At 43.6% G+C, this 20,882-nt stretch overlaps 2 protein-coding genes across 2 annotated transcripts in view; both read right to left on the bottom strand.

Moving 5' to 3' along the window:
- The window catches only part of LOC130839612 (leucine-rich repeat-containing protein 37A-like), a 50,782-nt gene extending 42,362 nt beyond the window's left edge, over positions 1–8,420 (bottom strand). The window contains 6 exon segments of the mRNA XM_057713846.1: positions 2,741–2,812; positions 5,169–5,311; positions 5,375–5,585; positions 5,694–6,031; positions 8,078–8,286; positions 8,378–8,420. Coding sequence (XP_057569829.1) covers positions 2,741–2,812; positions 5,169–5,311; positions 5,375–5,585; positions 5,694–6,031; positions 8,078–8,286; positions 8,378–8,420 — 1,016 coding nt within the window.
- A 421-nt stretch (positions 8,421–8,841) lies between these two features.
- LOC130839611 (RAD52 motif-containing protein 1-like) lies at positions 8,842–20,154 on the bottom strand. The gene is made up of 7 exons (XM_057713845.1): positions 20,059–20,154; positions 19,503–19,682; positions 17,994–18,019; positions 15,568–15,679; positions 15,028–15,200; positions 10,391–10,474; positions 8,842–8,958 (listed from the first exon to the last, which is right to left on the bottom strand). The coding sequence occupies exons 1-7, from the start codon at positions 20,152–20,154 to the stop codon at positions 8,853–8,855; spliced, it is 777 nt and encodes a 258-aa protein (XP_057569828.1). The 3' UTR covers positions 8,842–8,852.
- Positions 20,155–20,882: the final 728 nt, after the last annotated feature.

Below are 20,882 nucleotides of genomic sequence, written 5' to 3'. Positions count from 1 at the left end.
ATTCTGGAATTGATTTCCTCTCCTTCCCCTACTTTCCTTCTCTCCAAAGTATTTATCAATACTTGAAATTATATCTATCTATTTATTATACTTACATACTTATTTTTATATATTTGTAAACCCCCTGAGAACTGGGATACTTAGGCTGGTTTATTCCTGGGCCTGTATCCCTAGCATGTAAAACAGTTGCTGGCATGTACTAGATACTCCAAAAATATCTATTGAATGAATTCAGAAAGTGACAGGTACTTTCATTTAACTATCAGATACTTTTATTTAAAACAAGTCAACCACTTAGCATCACTCATGAAGATAAGAATAGGAAAAGAAATGTCATTCTTCTCCCCTACATTTGTGACTCAATCTTCTGAGACAAGAATCCTTTGAGAATTTCATAAAAGCAATGGTTCTTGTCCCTAGAAAACTGCACTCTCTTGAACACATGCCAAAGTGCATGCAATTTCCATCTGTGGATGATCCTTTTAGGGCAGAAGTCTATGAACAGAGTGGACTGAATCCAGAGGGCAGAACTTGGATGAGAAACAAAATTACATCTCAATTTTCACAAATCTCTATCTAAAATCAGCATTTCCTTCCATTTTGAATGTGGGCAACACACCACACCAGATCAGCAGTATAGTTAATTTGGTCCCCAATGGAAATCACAGATCATCTGCTACCACGTATATGTTACAGATATCTCGAAACACCATTTATTCTCATCACTACCTTGGAGCTATGATATTTATAAGACCTACCACCATATCCTGTTATTTAATGTGTTAAGAGCATATTTATTAGTATATCACAAACTTTAAAAATATTCTGAAAACTATTTCAATATAATTAGTTTGCCTTGTTTTTCTATATATTTTAACTTATTATACATTTCAAAACAAGATCCCAAGAACATAAGCTTCTTCAGGTCAGCAGAGAGATGTACATGGGGGAGCAGGAGGGAAGGCTAAGAAATTCTGCCTTGGGGAATCATTGAACCCAAGTTAGGAACCTCTGCTTACAAGGTATAGACCTCAAACTGACTTAGAAATCTTCAAACCTTACCAGACTCATGTTATAGTGTATCACCTCCCAAACACATGCTTTTTAGAAAATTAATTTTTAATTTCAATTTATTTTTAAAAAATATGTAATATATATTCACATGGCTCAAAATTCCAAAAACATATAGCACACGATCCAAACTTTTTGTCTTACCTCTGTCCCTCAGTCTACCACCCCACCTCCACTCCCCAGAGGAAACTAAGTTATCTATTTCTTGTGCCAAATGACTTTCATTTTTCTTACAACTTTGGGAAATAAAATCTCCAACTTAGATGCTATCATGGGAAATATAAACTACATATAGTATTTAGGAAATCTGTAAATTAAAAAAATTGTCTGCTAGTATCATTTTTTTCCTCTAATATCCAATAAGATATCAGATAAGGGGGCACCTCTTTAAGAGCTGTCATAAACCCTATTCTTAGGTTGACTGTTATGTCTTTTATTATTAATTCAGAAGTCATGTATGACTTGTCTATTCAAGTTGAACTAATGATAGGACCACAAACTGTCATGAAAAATTACTTTGAATGTGTTTTTCCAAATTCACTTGTGTATCTAAACTGGCTTTTTCTACAAATGGATATAAAAAATAGTAACAGAAAAAAGGGCAAAGGACAAACAATTCAGGGATAAAATACAAATGTTCAGTAAACATATAAAATATTTAAATGCACAAGTAATCAGAAAAATTCAAATTCAGATGGGACCCTTTTTAGTCACCCACCAGATCAGCAAAAAAAAAAAAAAAAAAGAAAGAAAGAAAGAAAGAAAAAAAGGAGAGACTATCAGTGGTGAAAGGGTGTGGGGAAATGAAAGTCATCACAGAATGTTGACTGGCGCTTAAGCTGACTCAACCTTTTTGAGGGCAATGAAAATTTTATATCTGCAGAGTCTTCACACCAACCATCCCAGTTTTAGATAACGATTCTGCAGAAATATTTGACCAGGTTCACAAAGATGCAGGTACAAGGACAGTAACTGCATCGATGCAGTAACAAGAAAACTGGACATGATCTAAACATCCTTCAAGGGGGGCAGTATTAAACTGTGATACATTCACACTATGGAATACCATGCAGGAGTTTAAATGAATGGGGTAACCACCTATGTACCAGGAAGGAAAGACATCTACCAAGGTGAGTCAAAAATTATCTGCACTTTGGCTGTAGAAATTCTATCGCCAGAGAATGGATAATTTTTGACTCCCCCTCCTAAGACATAGCATGAAGTGAAAGTCAAGTTGCAGGAGATTATCATTTATGTAAAAAATAAAATAAAATCACATGGCAAACCTATGTTCTTACCTTAAATATGCATTTACTCAAATATATGGAAGAGTCTGCAAGGATATATACTAAACTCAAAGTCGCATGGGTGGGGGATTAGGGCACAAGGAGGGTTTTCACTATACCTGTTATTTCATTTTTACATATTGAGAATATAATGTGTTACGTGTATAATGGAAAAGGACGTTAAATTGGCTTTTACTGATTTTAAAGAAGGCCTGCCAAATTTAATTTTCTAAATAAACACAGAATTTCAATCAGTAGGTTGCTTTGGGATACAGAGGGGGAAATACCTTTTCTCACAGCTATTGACCTCAAAATTCTGGACCAAGAAGGGTCTTACAATGCAGTTAGCTCTTTGTATTCATATCTGGACAGAATATACTCACAGTGTCTCAGTCCAACGGTATGCCTTCCACACATTTTCATCAATGTGAGAAATAGAGTTTCCTTGGAAATTTCTGTGAAGAAACACAGTTCACACCCTTGAGTCGGCAGGAAAAGAATGAGGAGAATAAGTAAAAGAATCATGGCCACCTTGCGGGGAATATTCAAGTGCAGAAGAGACCAGTTTTCTCATTCCCACAGCTTCTCAGCTGCCCAGTGTGCACAATTAATAAAGACCTAACGTTAGGCCCCTGGCACAAACAATGCGGCCTCTCCTCAGAACCTGAACTTCCTCTCTGTCCAATTTCTTGGATACATAATGCCAGTTGCTTTGAATGTAAGTCTTTTTTTCCCCAAAATCACTTATGTGTCTAAAATGACTCCTACCAATCAATGAGAAAAATGGCAAACACTGATCAATATCAGCAGATAAATATAAAGAAATCCTATGCCAGGCAATAGCAAAGATTTGCTTAGTGGCCTCAGACTCACTCCACGTGTTGGAAGGATAAGGGCAGTTAGAACTTAGAAGGACTAATATGAAAACATCTCTTAGACATATTGCATAGAGAAAAGCACAAAGCACTGAGCAAGGAGTAAAACTATCACCTCATCAGGGGAACAAACGCAAAGGAAAGAGGTTGGAAGGAAGGACACCATCAAAATAGTAACAGGAGTTACCTTATTGGTGGTGGGAAGATGGGGTACAATTTGCACATCTCATCCTATATACTTCTGTGACTTTTTTTTTTTTTAAGAGAATGTACCTGAGAATTAGACATGTTCAAGAGAAGCTGTTAAAATGTCAGAGGTTCAGTTTCAACCACTCATTCAGTGGATGGCTTTGAATCTTTACCTTTAGCTTTGCCCTCTTCCCTCAGCAACAATGAAACTATTCAGTCTATATGCACATTATTCAGGGGGCTCAGAAAGAAATCAAAACAGATACCTCTCTGCCCATCGGCCTAAGGGACATTTCCACTCAAACAGAGCCTTCTGGGTGCTTTCTCCTCACCAGTAACAGATGCCTAAAACTGAACTCATCTCCCTCAAACTGACTCTCATTCCCCACTGCTGTATTTCCACTGTTACACCACCATCATTCTGCCCATCAACACATGTGATTTTCCTCTTTCCTGTATACCCAATCCTCCAACTCTAGTCAGTTACTACATCTTGTCAGTTCTTCCCCTGTAGTGCTCTCAGAATTTTTTTTCTACTCCCATCTCAACCATTCTAATTCAGCCCCTTCTCACTTTACTCCTAGATTTTGCTAGAGCATGTTATTTGGTCTCCCTGAATCAAGCTTTCCCCTCTACATCACTCTACATACGGAATCTAAAATCATCCTCTCGTTCTAATCATTTGTCTCTCTGGCTTGAAAACTTTCAGTGGCCCCCCATATCTTAGAGCATAACTTTCAAACCCCCATTGCGGAGAGCCAAGGTTTTTCATAATCATATCTTTCACTGCTGCCTAACCCAATTCTTTACAGCCAGACGGATCTACTGAATCCTGATCATCCCTGCACTCACACCTTTGCCTGCACTGTACTCCCTGTTTTTTCTCTAAAAAATCATACCCAATCTTCACGTCCCAGCTAAAGTTTTAGGCTATCCATGCAGATTTCTGTGACCCCCACACCTCAGTGATTACAGGTTCTGGTGAATTACAGCACCTATCTGTATCTCTTTTAATACTTTAGTATATATTACCTCCCTTTTAAGGCACATCCCCTTTCTTCCCACTTGGCATTGTCATGTTCTGGAGACAATGCTGGACTTCTGTGGCTCCAACAGTACTTGGCCCTGGGGTGGGCACAAAATGGGTGCTATAAATAGAAAGCTGGGGATGAATATGACTTCAAGATATAACTGAGAGATTCAACAAGAAGAATAGCTAACACTAACATATATGCTAGGCACGGATATAAGAGCTTTACCTGCATTAACGCACCTAAATCTCACGGCAATGCTATGAGATGATGACCGCCACAGTCCCCACTTTACAGATGAGGACATGGAGTCACAAAGCTAATCAACGACAGACCTGGGTTCAAACCCAGGCGGCCTGGCTCCGGAATCTCACTCTTAACCACTCTGTGGTATTACCACCAACGAGGTGGGGAGAGGCACATGTTGCTGTAAAGAGGATGCAGCAAAGATGGGAGAAGAGTCGATGTTAAGGAGTTAAATACTGGAGTAAAAAATGGAGAAGGCAAAAGAATAAGGGCAATGATAAGTAGAAACCTGGAGAAGAGGGAACAATAGCAAGAAGGAGAATGAAGATAAGCAACATTGACAAACAAAAGGTAGAAACGGAAAGTCAGCCAGCATGGGTTGGGAAGATCAGGAAGACCCAGGAAGACCTCGAAGAAAGGCTGCCATGTCAGGCAGGATGCAGAGAACAAATGAGAAAAGGGATTCTTACATGGTGGTGAAGATGCCCTTGTAGGTGTTGGGCTGTGGCTCAGGCACTCTGTGGAGCTTCTGCTTTGGGCTGAGACCCACACAGGACAGCATCTCATCTTTGCAGGTATAGAGCTCACATATGTTGATGTCCATGGTGGCATTCTGTTCTGCTTGCTTCTTTTGGGGGGTATAGTTTATACCAGGAAGACCTGTGGATACTGAAACCTGAGATGAAGGAAAAAGAACTGTCTCAGGTGGACTTGGTTGCTGAGAAATGGTACCTCCCAGGTCCACAGGTGGAACTGTGACTTGAGTCAGGGTTGGCTGTGCAAGCGTCACCTCAGGGTGTTTGGGAGGTGGGGCTGGAGTTTGCGGCAGGGCTGTAGAATATCCAGACTCCATAGCAGGCTCTGAAGTTATGGTAAGTCCCAGGTCCAAAGGTTTCACTGTGACCCTGGGTGATGTTGGAGGCTCAGCATGAGCCTGATCTGGTGCTGGAACCGGCACCTCGGGATGCGATGGAGACTGAGCTACAACTTCCTCTGGAGGCTGAGCTTGGGGCTGCTGCACGGTTGGAGAAGGTTCAGCCTCCATACTGGATTCTGGAGTTAACGTAGTTTCCAGGTCCAAAGGTTGAACTGTGACCTCAGTCAAGGTTGGATGTGGAAGCTGAACCTGCTCTGGACTTGGAATTGTCACTTCGGGATATGCTGCTGGAACTGCACTCTGCTGCAGGACTGTGGAATGTTCAGCCTCTGTGGTAGGCTGGACTGGCAATGGTTCCACCTCTGTAGGGGGCTCTGATGACTGAGCCTGAAGCTCCTGTTGTGTGGCAGAAGGTACCACCTCCTTAGGGGGCTCGGGAGGTATATTCGAGCCCCCCTGGGGAACCAGAGACTGAGCTGGGGCCTCCTGCTGCACTGGAGGATGTTGCACCTCTTCAGTGGGCTCTAGAGTTAAAACAACCGCCAGATCCAAGGGTTTACCTGTGATATTAGGCAACACTGGATGTTGAGCTTCACCAGGACTTAGAGGTGAGACTGTCACTTCATTAGGTAGTGAAGGTGGAGCTGCAACATCTGTAGAGGCCTCTGGAGGCTGAGTTGGGGGCTCCTGCTGGACTGGAGAAGGTTCAACATTTTCAGAGGCAGTTGGATGCTGATCTGAAACCTCTTGCTGGACTGACAAAGGTTTCACCTGCGCAGGGGACACTGTGAACTGGGCTGAGGCTTCTTGTTGGGATGGAGAACTTTCAACCTCATTAGTGAATGCTGGAGTTAAGGCAAGTGCAAGATCCACAGGTTTAACAGTGACAGTGGGCTGCTGCAGAAGCTGAGCTTGATCCTGACCTAGAGGAGGAACCGTTGTCACGTGATGCTCTGGGGAGAGAACTACAATCGCATTAGAGAGCTCTGGAGTCTGAGCTGTGGTCTCCTCTTGTGCTGAAAGTTTATTAGGTGTAACAGCATCTATAGATTGGGCTGGCAAAGGTTCAACCTCCTCAGGTGGCTGTGGAGGCAGTGTGGGGGCCTCGTGCTGGGCTGTAGACAGTTCTGCACTACTAAGGGGCACTGAGGGCTGAGCTGAAGGCTTGTGCTGAGTTGGAGAAGGTCTCACCTCTGGAGTGGGTTCTGCTGCTATGCTAAGCTCCACATCTGCAGGTTTAATGGTGATATTGGATATGTTTGAATGCTGAGCCTGATGGTGACTTGGAGGTGAAACGGTCATTTCATGAGGCTCTGGAGACTGATCTGGCTGTACCTGTTGAGTTGGAGAAGGTTCCACCTCCCCTGCAGAAGGCTCTGGAGGCTGAGCTGGTTGCTCCTGCAGCGTTGCAAAAGGTTCTGTCTCTGCTGGAAACTGAGCTGAGGCTTCCTCCTGAGTTGGAGAAGTTTCAGCTTCTCCAACAGACTCTGCAGGCTGAGCTGGGGTCTCATGCTGGGTTGGAAAGGGTTCAGCTTCCTCACTAAGCTCAGAAGGCTGAGTTGGTGGCTCCTGTTCACTTGGAGAAGGCTCAGCTTCTGCAAGAGGCTCTAGAGGCTGACCTGGGGTCTCCTGCTGGGTTGGAGAAGATTCTGTCTCCCCAGGATGCTCAGGAGGTGGAGCCAGGGCATCCTGCTGAGCTGTAGGAAATTCAGCTTCCGTAGTGGCCTCTGGAGTGATGGTCAGTTCCAAATCCAGAGGTTTAAGTGTGACACTGGGAACGTTTGAATGAGCATGATGCTGAATGCCAGGTAGGGATGCTCCCTCCTCACTCACTGGACTTTCAAGTACATACTTGGTAGGGTATCCTGGAGCTTGAGTTGGGGCCTCTTGATGGAGTAGGGAAGGTTCAAACTCCCGAGGGAGCTCTAGAGGCTGAGACAGAGGCTCCTGCTGGAGTGGAGGTGGTTCTACCTCTTCAGTGGGCTCTGCAGTTTCATCCTGGATCTCTGCCTGGGGTGAAAAAGATTCAACCTCCTCAGGGGTCTCTGGATGATGAAGCTGGGCCTCTTGCTGGGATACAGAAATTTCAGCCTCCTCAGGGGGCTCCGTAGGTTGCTCTGAGTTCCCCAGAAAATCCGTAGGCAGGCTCTCCTCAGGATAAATGGTATCCATACCGGAAGCTACATAATCACCCTGCAACTGCTGTTCTAGACCCTGAGTTTCATTTTCTATCTGGCCTGTAGTTCCAGCAACAACTTTAGCAAGCTGTCGAGGCTGAACGAGATCCTTCTTCAGGTTTGGGGCTGAAACAATAAACTTTGTTGGTTTTGAGCTCTTACTACCTAGAGGAGGAACAAGTATTTCAAATGATTGGTGACCTTCAGCCTGATCTAGACCTGTGGTTTTAGTCTTACTTTTGTGTTGAAAAGGCAGAACCAAGGCCTGATTCTGTTCCCAGTCCAGCACTGGAGCTGCTGCTGGGAGCTTTTGCTGCTGGGTTACCTTGTCACTCAGATCCTGACGTGGAACAGCAAACTGATCTGGCCCTGCGAGCAGCTCTGCAGCTGAATCCGGGTTTGGGTGTGGAACCAAAGTCTCAGTCAACTCGTGATGAGGCAGTGCCAGCATCTGCTCTGGAGAGGAGGACAAGTCATTAAAGCCCCCGGACTCTGCTGGGGGTGTAATCACATAGGGCGATTCGGGAGGGGGGTCTGAGGAGTGTGGAGACCAAGGTTCAGTCAGCCCCAGGGGGTTGGAGGTCCACTGGACAGGGTCCAGGGCCCACTGCAGAGGCTGAGCTGCCTGGGCCAGAAGCCACAATGGTTGCCACATGAAGACACGCCATGGGAACCAGAGGCGCAGTGGGGACATGCTATGCGGAGGCTCCCGGGCACAGCGACCCAGGCCAGCGGGGCACGGGCACTGCACTCTGAGCAGAAGCCAAAGCATTATGAGAGTCCCGAGACACACAGGCGCCCCTCTCCCGCCTCACGACCCACCCTTTATTTATGACACCTTTAGTTCCACCACCTTCACTAGGTTCCGGCGGAGATCCAATCTGAGCAACCAAAGGAAGCCTTTTTCCCAGAGTCACCAGGGTGCAAACCATCCTTCCTCTAGCAAAGGCAACAATTCCCTCCTGCTGGGTCATCTCCCCAACCCCCCTCACCAGCCCTGCACCATGAGGCAGGATTTGGGCAGCCCAGGGGTGGGGGGAGGGGTTGGGAAGGATGTGGAGCTTCCCAAGGAAGCCACAGGGCCTGGCATTCTGGGAAATTCAAAAGTGCGAGTCCAGTTCTGGCAATTTGAACGCTTCCTCCTCAAAGCTCCAGTCTGAGAGACATTCTTCCTCCCCTTGGCCACATCGCTGACAAGAAAAGTAGCTGACCCGCAAAATGAGCACCAGTTAGGGTGGCGGGAGGGCAACATACCTTACAGTTAGAGACTCTAAAATTTTGCCATTTCCTTGAAACTCTCAGTATCTATGTCGGATTATTAATTCACCACTCTATTATTAGCGGTTACCACTGAATCAGTGATGACTCCACCATTTCTGTAGGAGGGGTATGGAGCAGGTGAGCAATTCATCCTGGGAAAGAGAGTCAAAAACCAAGCAAATGGCCCTTTACATTAGCATGGACTCCCCCCATCCCACCTTGTCTCAACACAGCCATTAGTCGAGAAAACCTGACAGTGTCACTTTTCAGAAGTCTGCCCTGTGTGCACACATGGAGACGACACTGAGGATGTTAAAGTTAGCATGTTAAAAAATTTCGAGAAAATTACTAGCACCCAGTTGATTTTCTTGTCCTTTTAATAATCTATTTAAGTTTAGTCCTTTTTAACTGTCTGTCACAACCTCTAACATCTACACTCCAAGACACAAAGAGCTTCATCTTATTCCCAGTGTCTAGCACATAATGGTTTTTAAGTGGAATTGATTCCAACATGGGCCTCATGTAGGAACGGGTCTGTTGTTATAAGCAGGTTCTGAAACCTTTAGCGTCAATACTGAATCCTTTCTTCTCATGTTTCACAGGAAGCTGCATTTCTTAAAGCCCAAACATGGATACGTTTGAAGTTTCCTTGACTGATTTGATTTAAACTGAATTAAAATAAGCATTTTGCACAGGAAAGTTTTACGTTTTTCAGAATATAACCACCTTTTCTTTCTCTACTCTCTTCCCTTCAAAACAAACTTTGCAACATTCGGGTGAGTTACATAATCACAAATTTACTGCCAAATTAAGTTCTCAAGGGCATGAAAGACGTTTTTTGCTCCTTTTTCATGAAAATCCTACATGCAGTACATTAATGTTTTCTTTTACAAACTACATTGACAACTGAATCCCTAATTCGAGGCTTCCATATAATTGGATTACAGAAAGGTTCTTCTGCAAAATATTTCACACATGATATATATGAGATGCTAAGATCTGGGTAATACACCTTACTTGAAAGGCATTAATAGCTTTCAAACACTGTAGCATAGTTACTTAAGACCATAGTTCCTTTGTTCCAAAATCCCTGCAATTCTGTTTGAGGGGAGTTCTAAAAGGCCTGTACTTCTCTGTCCACAACTGTAGAAGTACACTAATGGCTCTCAATCTGCTCTCCGAGTTTCAAATAAGTCATCAGATACAAGGCTCAGGACTTCAGGAAAAGTCCTAGAAACTCCCTGCCTCAAAAGCACTTTCAGAGTTTCAAATGTTCCTAAGGATGATAGAGCTGAGTAGACATGCCAAAGTCTTCCAAATCCTGCTGGTTGTTTTGAATTATGGCTACACTGTACCCCTTGAGCTTTTATCTCCACACATTTGAATTAAATCCTGTAGTTCCTCTTCAGTTCTAGCATCTGTGTTCTCTTCACAGGGTGTATATGCCACAGCTATTTTACCGCTTTCCGAAATAAAGTTAACAAGGATCAATTCAGAAATGTTCTTGTTCTAAAACTTCCTGTATACAGTGGTAGCACCCAAGAACTAGACATTCTTTTGATTTCTAAAAGCCAAAAATAAGAGCATTTTCCTAGAAGTTCCCATATCTGACACTTCAGTTTTTAATCATAATTATTTGTGAAAAAATATATAAGGTGTACCAACTTTGTTTCAAAAACCTTTATGATCTTAGAAATAAGAACAAAGGAATAATGACATAGGAAGTAAAAGCTGTGGAAACAGAAATGTTCAGTCACAATATGATTAAACAGGAAGGCATTAGGTGGGGGACAAAGTGAGTTCAAACCTGGGATAGATACCACTGGACTATAATAGATACTTCATGTTAAAAGCAAGGCAAGTGTCTACTACTTGGGACCAAAATTCGATCAGATGCAATGAACAAAGCTTTGGAGAGAGACAGCATGCGCACTTGAACACTCTACTGGAGGAAACTGGCCCATGTACCCTTTGGACAATATAGCTTCCCTCAAGGCAAACTACAGCCACCAGGCTTTTTGGTCTAAGGAGGTTTGAGTGCATATAAGGAATAGCTTTGCGTACTAGGGACAGCCAAACAACCCAAACATTTAGTTTGGTTCTCAAAGGCTGTTACGTGGAGTTGACAGCTGATGGAGATTCTGCCTGATGACCAGGGAAGTCAAACTTCCCTGGAAGGACTGTCCAGGCTGGAAGGCTAAGACCAATCCAGGGTCAGCTCTTACAAGCAAGTAAGTCTCTGACACCTTAGCTAGGATTTCTCAGTCTCTCAGCCTGCAGGGCTGTGAAGCAGGGGAGCAATTCTATTCTGGGAGTCTGCTAATCATAAAGTGTCCTTTGGGCACAGCCTGTGACATTCTCACCACTGTATAACTCAATAGGGAACACAATCAATGCTATTCAATAGCATGACCAATTTCAAGGCTCACAAAAATGCAGCTGATTATTATGTGAGAATCATATTCACCCAATATATCACAAATGAAAACTGAAATTAAACTGATTCCAAAAACATAATCAAATATACCCTGCAACAAGAAAACAGGGACTTCCCTGGTGGCGCTTTGGTTAAGAATCTGCCTGCCAGATTTTTTTGGAAACACAAAAGACCCTGAATAGCCACAGCAGTCTTGAGAAGGAAATACAGAGCTGGAGGAATCAGGCTCCCTGACTTCAGACTACACTACAAGGCTACAGTGGTCAAGACAGTATGGTACTGACACAAAAACAGAAATATACATCAATGGAACAGAACAGAGAACCCAGAGAAAAGCCATGCACATATGGGCACGTCTCATTGACAAAGGAGGCAAGAATATACAATGGAGAAAAGACAGCCTCTTCAATAAGTTCTGCTGGGAAAATTGGACAGCTACATGTAAAAGAATGAAATTAGAACACTTCCTAACACTGTACACAAAAGTAAACTCAAAATGGACTAAAGATCTAAATGTAGGGCCAGACACTATATAACTTTTAGAGGAAAACACAGGCAGAACACTCTATGACATAAATCAAAACAAGATCCTTGTTGACCCACCACCTAGAATAATGGAAATAAAAACAAAAATAAACAAATGGGACCTAATGAAACTTAAAAGCTTTTGCACGGCAAAGGAAACCATAAACAAGACAAGAAGACAACCCTCAGGATAGGAGAAAATATTTGCCAATGAAGCAACTGACAAAGGATTATTCTCCAAAATATATAAGCAGCTCATTCAGCTCAATATGAAAAAAGCAAACACCCCAATCCACAAATGGGCGGAAGACCTAAATAGACATTTCTCCAAAGAAGACATGCAGATGGCTAACAAACACATGAAAAGATGCTCAACATCACTCATCATCAGAGAAATGCAAGTCAAAGCCACAAGGAGGTATCACCTCACAACAATCAGAATGGCCATCATCACAAAATCTGGAAACAACAAATGTTGGAGAGGGTGTGGAGAAAAGGGAACTCTCCTGCACTGTTGGTGGGAATGTAAGTTGGTACAGCCATTACGGGAAACAATTTGGAGGTTCCTTAAAAAACGACAAATAGAACTACCGTATGATCCAGTCATCCCACTCATGGGCATATACACAAAGAAAACCATAATCCCAAAAGAAACTTGTACCATAAAGTTTATTGCAGCACTATTTACAATAGCCAGGACATGGAAGCAACCGAAATGCCCATCAACAAATGAATGGATAAAGATGTGGCATATATATACAATGGAATATTACTCAGCTATAAAAAGGGATGAGATGGAGCTATATGTAATGAGGTGGATAGAACTACAGTCTGTCATACAGAGTGAAGTAAGTCAGAAAGAGAAAGACAAATATTGTATGCTAACTCACATGTACGGAATCTAAAAATGGTACTGGTGAACTCAGTGACAAGAACAAGGACGCAGATACAGAGAATGGACTAGAGAACTCAAGGTTTGGGAGGAGGCGGGGGGTGAAGGGGAAGCTGAGACGAAGCTAGAGAGTAGCACAGACATATATATACTACCAACTGTAAAATAGATAGTCAGTGGGAAGTTGTTGTATAACAAAGGGAATCCAACTCGAGGATGGAAGATGCCTTAGAGGACTGGGGCGGGGAGGGTGGGGGGGAATCGGGGGGGGGAGCCAAGGAAGGGAGGGAATACGGGGATATGTGTATAAAAACAGATGATTGAACTTGGTGTACCCCCCCCAAAATAATAAATAAATAAAAAAAATAAAAAAAATGAAAAATAGAACTACCACATGATCCAGTAATCCCACTACTGGGCATACGCCGTGAGAAAACCATAATCCAAAAAGATACATGTACCACAATGTTCACTGCAGCACTATTTACAATAGCCAGGACATGGAAGCAACCTAAATGCCCATCAACAGATGAATGGATAAAGAAGATGTGGCACACATATACAATGGACTATTACTCAGCCATAAAAAGGAACAAGATTGAGTTATTTGTAGTGAGGTGGATGGACCTAGAGTCTGTTGTACAGGGTGAGGTAAGTCAGAAAGAGAAAAACAAATACCTGCTAATGCATATATATGGAATCTAAAAAACGGTACTGATGAACCCAGTGGCAGAACAAGAATAAAGATGCAGATGTAGAGAACAGACTTGAGGATGCGGGGAAGCCGGGACCAAGTGAGAAGGTAGCATTGACATATACACACTACCAAATGTAAAACAGATAACTAGTGGGAGGCTGCAGCATACCACAGGGAGACAAACTCGATGACTGGTGATGACTTAGAGGGGTGGGATAGGGACGGTAGGAGGAGTCTTGGGAAGGAGGGGATATGGGGATATATCACTTTGGTGTACAGCAGAAACTGGCACAACAGTGTAAAGCAATTATACTCCAATAAAGAGGTAAAAAAAGAAAAACAAAAGGGGATCCGCCTGCCAATGTAGGGGACACGGGTTCTATACCCAGTCCAGGAAGATCTCACATGCCACGGAACAGCTAAGCCTGTGTGCCACAACTATTAAGCCTGCGCGCCTAGAGCCCGTGCTCTGCAGCAAGAGAAGCCACTAGAATGAAGAGTCACGTACCACAATGAAGAGTAGCCCCACTCACAGCAAGTAGAGAAAGCCCATGTGCATCAACGAAGACCCAATGCAGCCCATACATACATACATACATAAATAAAATGCACCTGTGATTCTTAGATCCTTATCTTAGCGATTAAGAGCAGGCACAACACAACAGGATGGTTGAATGGCTCTGCTGGAGGTATATCCCGGCAGGGCACATTTTTATTGCTCAGATCTATTCTGGAAGTTCCTGAAATGCTAGATTGGAGACGCAAGTCAACAACATGGCACACAGCTCACATTACTCACAGATTTCAAATGGACAAGCTGAAGCTATACTCCTACAGACCCTGCTCTCCTGTGCATAAAGGGCTGGACTCACACAGTGAGGCAGATTGTGTGGTAGTGCAGATGATCTGCCCTCATCACCCACTCAGGTAGATGGTGGAGCCTCCTCCACTCCATTTGCTAAAAGCCCTGCCTCTGACTTAAAGCCCTTAGCCCAAGTGCCATGAATTCTAGGAAAACATTCAGTACCACTTGGAAACCACTTTCTAGGGACCTACATTTGACTTTTTCCACTCAAGCCCTTCTACACGAGACATTGGATTGAACATTTATACAAGAGTTTATTTAAATCTTTAGACAATGATTTTGTTGGGATAACTGGAGACCACAAGACATCTGCATTTGAAGGACTATTTTAGCACAAAACAAATTATTAACCAAATCAAAACAAAACCCCTAATTTTCCCTCCTCCTAAGTTTCTTGGCAGACAATCAGTTCTAAGATTCTAAAGTTTAAGGTGCTGTCAGGTATTGCCTAAGATAAAGATCTATATTGCCAGGCAGAAAAACTCTGCCCAGGGCTTTAGTTGCTTAGCAAAGGTGATGATGTGCCGGAAAAGGGGAGTTTCAGAAAGGAAAAAAGAGAAATATCACCCCCTCACACCCCCACAGACAGATACTGGAACAGACCTTCCTCCAACGTATCCAAAGTTTCCTCAGCCATGCCAACTCCAGGACTCCTGCACTCACAGGGTGGCAACACCACCTCTAAAGCACAGGAGAACTTCAGGCTTTGCTTCCGAAGTGGTCCCACAGGATCTTCATCTTTCCTTTCTTCAAGGTCAGAAAGATCCTGAAGCTGTTAGGATTTTGAATTAAAGAAAAGACTTCAAAATATTCTGTTGTTACAAATAAAAACTACACTCAAGCAATCCCCAGTTGAGGTGTCCTATAGCTTCAAAATCCAGTGAGACCTGCAAATGAATGACCAGATATGGACAACTATTTTTTTAGTATATACCATAAAAATACTGGAGAAAATGATGGACACCCACCACCCAAGTCGTGGAGATTATCTCTAATTCTAGGTGGCAGGCCAATGCTCAGATACTTCCATGTGGAAGCCTCTCACATCTCTCCCCACAGCCCAGTTCTATTCTAGCTAAAGCCTGGGAGCTCAATGGTGAAAGGAGTCTCGTTAGCCACAGAAAATCTACAGAGTTTACCCTGATGATCCTTTTTGACCACCCACTGAAACCAAAGTAGTAATTGGCCAATTCTTGGCATCTGGAGCTGTTCAGGGCAAGGGCACTGTGTTGAACCACTTTATGTCTGGTGCTGAGACATGAACATTATGGTACATGTTTCTTTTTAGATTATGGTTTTCTCTGGGTATATGCCCAGGAGTGGGATTACTTGGTCATATGGCAGTTTCATTTTGAGTTTTTTAAGGAACTTCCAAACTGTTTTCCACAGTGGCTGTACCAGCTTACATTCCCACCAACAGTGCAGGAGAGTTCCCTTTTCTCCACACCCTCTCCAACATTTGTTGTTTCTAGATTTTTTGATGATGGCCATTCTGATCGGTGTGAGGTGATACCTCGTGGCTTTGACTTGCATTTCTCTAATGATTAGTGATGTTGAGCATCTTTTCATGTGCTTGTTAGCCATCTGCATGTCTCCTTTGGAGAAATGTCTATTTAGGTCTTCTGCCCATTTGTGGATTGGGTTATTTGCTTTTTTGGTATTACACTGCATGAGCTGCTTATATATTTTGGAGATTAATCCTTTGTCAGTTGCTTCGTTGGCAAGTATTTTCTCCCATTCTGAGGGTTGTCTTCTTGTCTTGTTTATGGTTTCTTTCGCTGTACAAAAGCTTTTAAATTTCATTAGGTCCCATCTGTTTATTCTTGATTTTATTTCCATGATTCTAGGAGGTGGGTCAAAAAGGACCTTGCTTTGATATATGTCATAAAGTGTTCTGCAGGGCCCCTGATTAATCGGAAGGTTTCCCTGACCTCTGGTGGTGAAAGTGATGATGAAAGCAACCAAGGAAGCCAGCGGAAGCCTATTACGGGGCCGTGGGTAAGCAAAGGCAGGAAACTGTCTTAGGCATCTCATCCCACAGCTTGTGCATGAGAATATGACCTGAAAAGGAGATAAGATGGACCTGCCACTGAAGTAGGACCTTAATCTGTAGCTCCCCGCCCCAAGTCGCTGACCCCAGTTAGAAGAGGGAATACACATACCTCTATAAAGTTTAATATAAACAACCAAAAGAATTAGAGGTTCCCCTGCATTAACAAGCTTCTTTTTTTTAATCTTCAAATTAATTTTTAGGGTGTATGGTGGCTGTACAATATTGTGTTAGCCTCCACTGCACAACAAAATAACTCAGCCATACACACACAGATATCCCCTCCCTTGTGGAATTCCCTCCATTAAGTTACCTAGTGCATTAGGTAGAGTTCCCTGTGCTATACAGCATGTGCCCATCGGTTGTCTATTTTATACACAGTATCAACAAGCTTCTTTGAGAGTGCCAATATTTCCAGTGTTAATTCTCTTAATAACTTACCCATTACTGTGAATATTTTACAATCAGTAGTTCTTTTTAAATGTCTATTTCCACTTTAAACAGGGTGCAGCATATAAATATATTCATAACAATTCAAATAATATAAAGTCAAAGCATTATTAATTTTTTATTGATTTGTGTGTGCATCTTCCTCTATCACTAGTTTATGAGCTCGTTAGGTGCTTGAAGGAACCATATCTTCTTCTTTCCTTGTTACCAGAAACAAGCATTGTTCTTGGCACTGATGGTCTGTTGACTCGGTTGATCAATGAATGAGTAAAGAAGAAAATGAAAAGACTTTCTCCAGTTGAAGCTGCCTGCTGGGAGGGAAAAATGAAGACTAATTTTTAAATGTTGAGTGTCACACGGGAGGCTAGGCCCTGTACAGTGAGTTATAATGGAGCTGTCCTGGATATTAGGAAGCTTCACGAGGGCTCTGAGTCCCTGGGTAGTAGAGACAGTTGACATCGAGGATATAACCTTGCCACAGTTGTTGCTGGCAAACATTTCCCTTTGGTGCTACTAAGAAAAACTGATACATTAGGCCTTTTCTTCATTTTAAGATGTCATTCTCTGTTCTGTATTTATAAAAAACACAGGGGAAAAAGATAAGAACTATGTATCCTTGCCAATGGATAAAAGAACACATAATTAAACAAGGTAACAATTTCAGGGGAGGGGTAGTAACCTAAGGCTCTGCATTAAACAAAGAAATCTAATACGAATGCCCTTTCCTCTCAACTATATAGTAACTTGTAGAACATTTCCTTCATTACTCTATCAAGGAGAGGCTTTATGCTGTGAAAATCTCAAAACCTAAGCTTACACAATGGTTTAATGTCCAATAGAAGAAAAACAACTCACTCCTCACTACTGATACCAAGTAACTGTTTCACAGTCTCTCCAGTACCATCTGTAATATCCGAGTGGTTATGTGAAATGGTTGCAGACTAGAAGCAGGCAGATCATAGTTTGCAAATTAAAGAATGTCTGACAGCAAATCACTTGAATCACAGGGAGTAGAGCCAGGACTGAAGAGTGTTAAACAGGTACAGAAGCAGGAGGTAAGTGTACCTGGAGTCACAGCGGAGGAGAGTTCTCTGATTCAATCAAGGTTAAATCAGGGAGTGAAGAAATACGGGTAAGACTAGGCAGCAAGGTCAGGACGCAGTAGCCAGACCAAGAAGCCAATCAGAGAAGACATACAATTATAAAGTGAAAGTCTGGGGAAATCTAAGCCTCACTTACTTATTCAGAGGAATCAAAAAGGTCCTTGAAAAAGGAATGGGGGGACTTCCTCGGTGGCACAGTGGTTAAGAATCTGCCTGCCAGTGCAGGCGTCATGGGTTGGATGCCCGGGCCCGGAAGAGCCCACATGCCGAGGAGCAACTAAGCCTGTGAGCCACAACTACTGAGCCTGTGCTCTAGAGTCCAGGAGCCACAAGTATTAAGCCCACGAGCCACAACTACTGAAGCCTGCGCACGTAGAGCACATGCTCTGCAACAAGAGAAGCCACCGCAAGGACACGCCCACACACCGCAATGGAGAGGAGCCCCCTGCTCACCGCAACTAGAGAAAGCCCATGCGCAGCAACAAAGACCCAATGCAGCCAATAAATAAATACATACATAAATAAATAAATAAATAAATAAATATTTAAAATATACAAAAATATTAAAAAAAAAAAAAAAAAGAAAGAAATACGGGTAAGACTAGGCAGCAAGGTCAGTAGGCAGTAGCCAGGCCAAGAAGCCAACCGGAGAAGACATACAATTACAACGTGAAAGGCTGGGGAAATCTAAGCCACACTCACGGATTCAGAGGAATCCAAAAGGTCCTTGAAAAAGGAATGGTGGCTGAGTGGAGGCACATAATGAAACGTCAATTCTGGGGCTCCGGGGAAGTAAAATGGGATGTCATGTTCATATGGAATAAGGTTTCTACAATGCATGAAAGAACATTTTAGCCATTTTCTGGGAAGTGAAAGGAGTTCTGAACAGGCAGTTTGAGAGCGATGAAGATAATGAAGACGCCTCCTCCATGTTGCAACTGACAAGAGTCTGTCAAGTGCACACATTTAAAGTCGATATAAAAGTAAATATAAGGAAGATTGTTGTGAAGATGTCTTAAATTAAGGGGCAGCATAAAATGACACAGGGTTTAACATCAGTTAAGTTTGGATTTGGCCTCTAGTCTCGACAGTTATTGTCATGAACCTTAAGTAAGTCAGCTAACCATCCTGACATCGAGTTTCTTCATCTTAAGGGAAAAAGAAAAAAGAAAAAAGAAAGAAAGAAGGAAAGAAAGAAATGGGGAACTGGGGTATCAGTGGAGCAGTGCATCTGAAAGCATTCTGTTGACCACGGTGCTGTATAAATGCTGCCCCTTTCTTTCCTTCCTTCCTTCTCTCTCTCTCTTTTTCTTGTGGGATCTTAGTTCCCCCACCAGGGATTAAACGCAGTCCCTCAGCAGTGAAAGCACAGAGTCCTAACTGCTGGACTGCCAGGGAATTCCAGATGGCCTATTATTTCTAAATTCAGCACTCATCCCAGTAGAGCGAGGAATTCCACATTTGGACCCACCTTCACTGGAGATGTCTGAAAAAGCTGCTTCTGGTCGCATGCCTTTTGGGCTTTGTGGGTATCCCTTGCCAAATAAAACTGGATGATGGCACAGAACCCAGGACCAGCCACTGCAGCATTTGGGAAGACTCGGACCGAATACAGGAGGCCAAACTGGGAGAAGGCTGTGAACAGAGGATGCTGTGGGGGGTCCCACGCTAAGTAAGTGCAGGAAATTTCCCGCCCAGGAAACCAAACTGCCCATTCCCTTATCCTCCTCCAGCCCTTTGCCATCGCGACTGTGGTGACCTGCAACTCCAAACCCTTCTCATTTCTTGAACACGTTTTCCTCTGAAATCCGAACCTGCGAGAAGCATTTGCATGCAATGTGCCGCCTGTTGGGAGCTCTCTCTCAAAAATGCGTGGGGACGAGTGGACGGCTCAGGTCGCCTCTAGAACTAAGATTCCTCTCAGCGGAGCCCAGAGCGGGTGAGGTGCTGAGGCAGGACCCGGGGCTCCCAGTAACTGGGGCGCGGGCCGGCTTTCTCCACCCCTCCCTCCACCCCGCCCGGCTCACTTGCAAGGCCTCGGCTGCGGGTCCAGAGCTCAGCTCCCACACCAGCGAGACTTTGTCACTCCTGGTGGGAACCGCAAAAGGTACCAGCTTCGCCATCTAACCGTCACCGCGCGTGCGCGCTCGTTTTTTTAAAACGGGAGCGTGAGCCGGCGGGGCCGCTCCCTGGGAGTGGGAGGGGGCCGGCGCCCGGGCCTCTCCTTCGCCCCTCCCACGCCGGGCACATCTTTGCCTCTAGTTCCCCTCCCGCAGCCCCATCGCCTGGAGGACTTGCAGTTTAATGCTTCTATTCAAGTGTATTTTGGGGGTAGAGTCCACAGGGTGAAGTTTACAGGATCACATGGTGCAGATATCTTTATAGCAGCTGGCTTCATCTTCAACCTCGCAGAGAAGACTAGAGTACTAAGTAGTTAGCTCTAGCCATCCACTGAACTTTAAAAGTTTAGATTTCCCAACTGGTGTGAGAAATGATCACCAAAGATGCCATCCTTCGACTTAAGAGTGTTTTCATGAGTCTTAAATATGCAAATAGACGTATAACTCGTTAAAGCCACAGTCTAGTATGACATCCTTAAAAAGCTGGTTCCTAGCCCATTTTCCTAAAGTACCCCCAAATCACCTAGCACATTTCTCCACCCCAACCACGATTTTCTCCACCTCAATATATCAGGCCCTTAGCCCTACCCATTACCTACTTCTGAGCTCTCTTACTTCAAAAATTGTTGACTTTGGAGGAATTGCTTGGATCCTGATACTCTTTCAAACCAACAAGTACAGATTTATTATCCGTTTCATGATCCATTGCGTTCACTGTATGCATCCATTTC

This window comes from Hippopotamus amphibius, chromosome 17 (genome assembly GCF_030028045.1).
Source record: "Hippopotamus amphibius kiboko isolate mHipAmp2 chromosome 17, mHipAmp2.hap2, whole genome shotgun sequence".
Taxonomy (NCBI): domain Eukaryota; kingdom Metazoa; phylum Chordata; class Mammalia; order Artiodactyla; family Hippopotamidae; genus Hippopotamus; species Hippopotamus amphibius.
This window is presented reverse-complemented; position numbering and strand designations above follow the sequence as displayed.

Excerpts from the sequence above, each read along its gene's own strand:
- LOC130839611 (XM_057713845.1), bottom strand. The coding sequence starts at position 20,154 with ATGGCGAAGCTGGTACCTTTTGCGGTTCCCACCAGGAGTGACAAAGTC. Across the intron at positions 18,020-19,502 it reads TTCAGACATCTCCAGTGAAG|AGAACTCTCCTCCGCTGTGA; the intron begins GTGGGTCCAAAT and ends TGATTGAATCAG. Across the intron at positions 8,959-10,390 it reads CTACAGGATTTAATTCAAAT|CTACTTTTCTTGTCAGCGAT; the intron begins GTGTGGAGATAA and ends TTTGCGGGTCAG.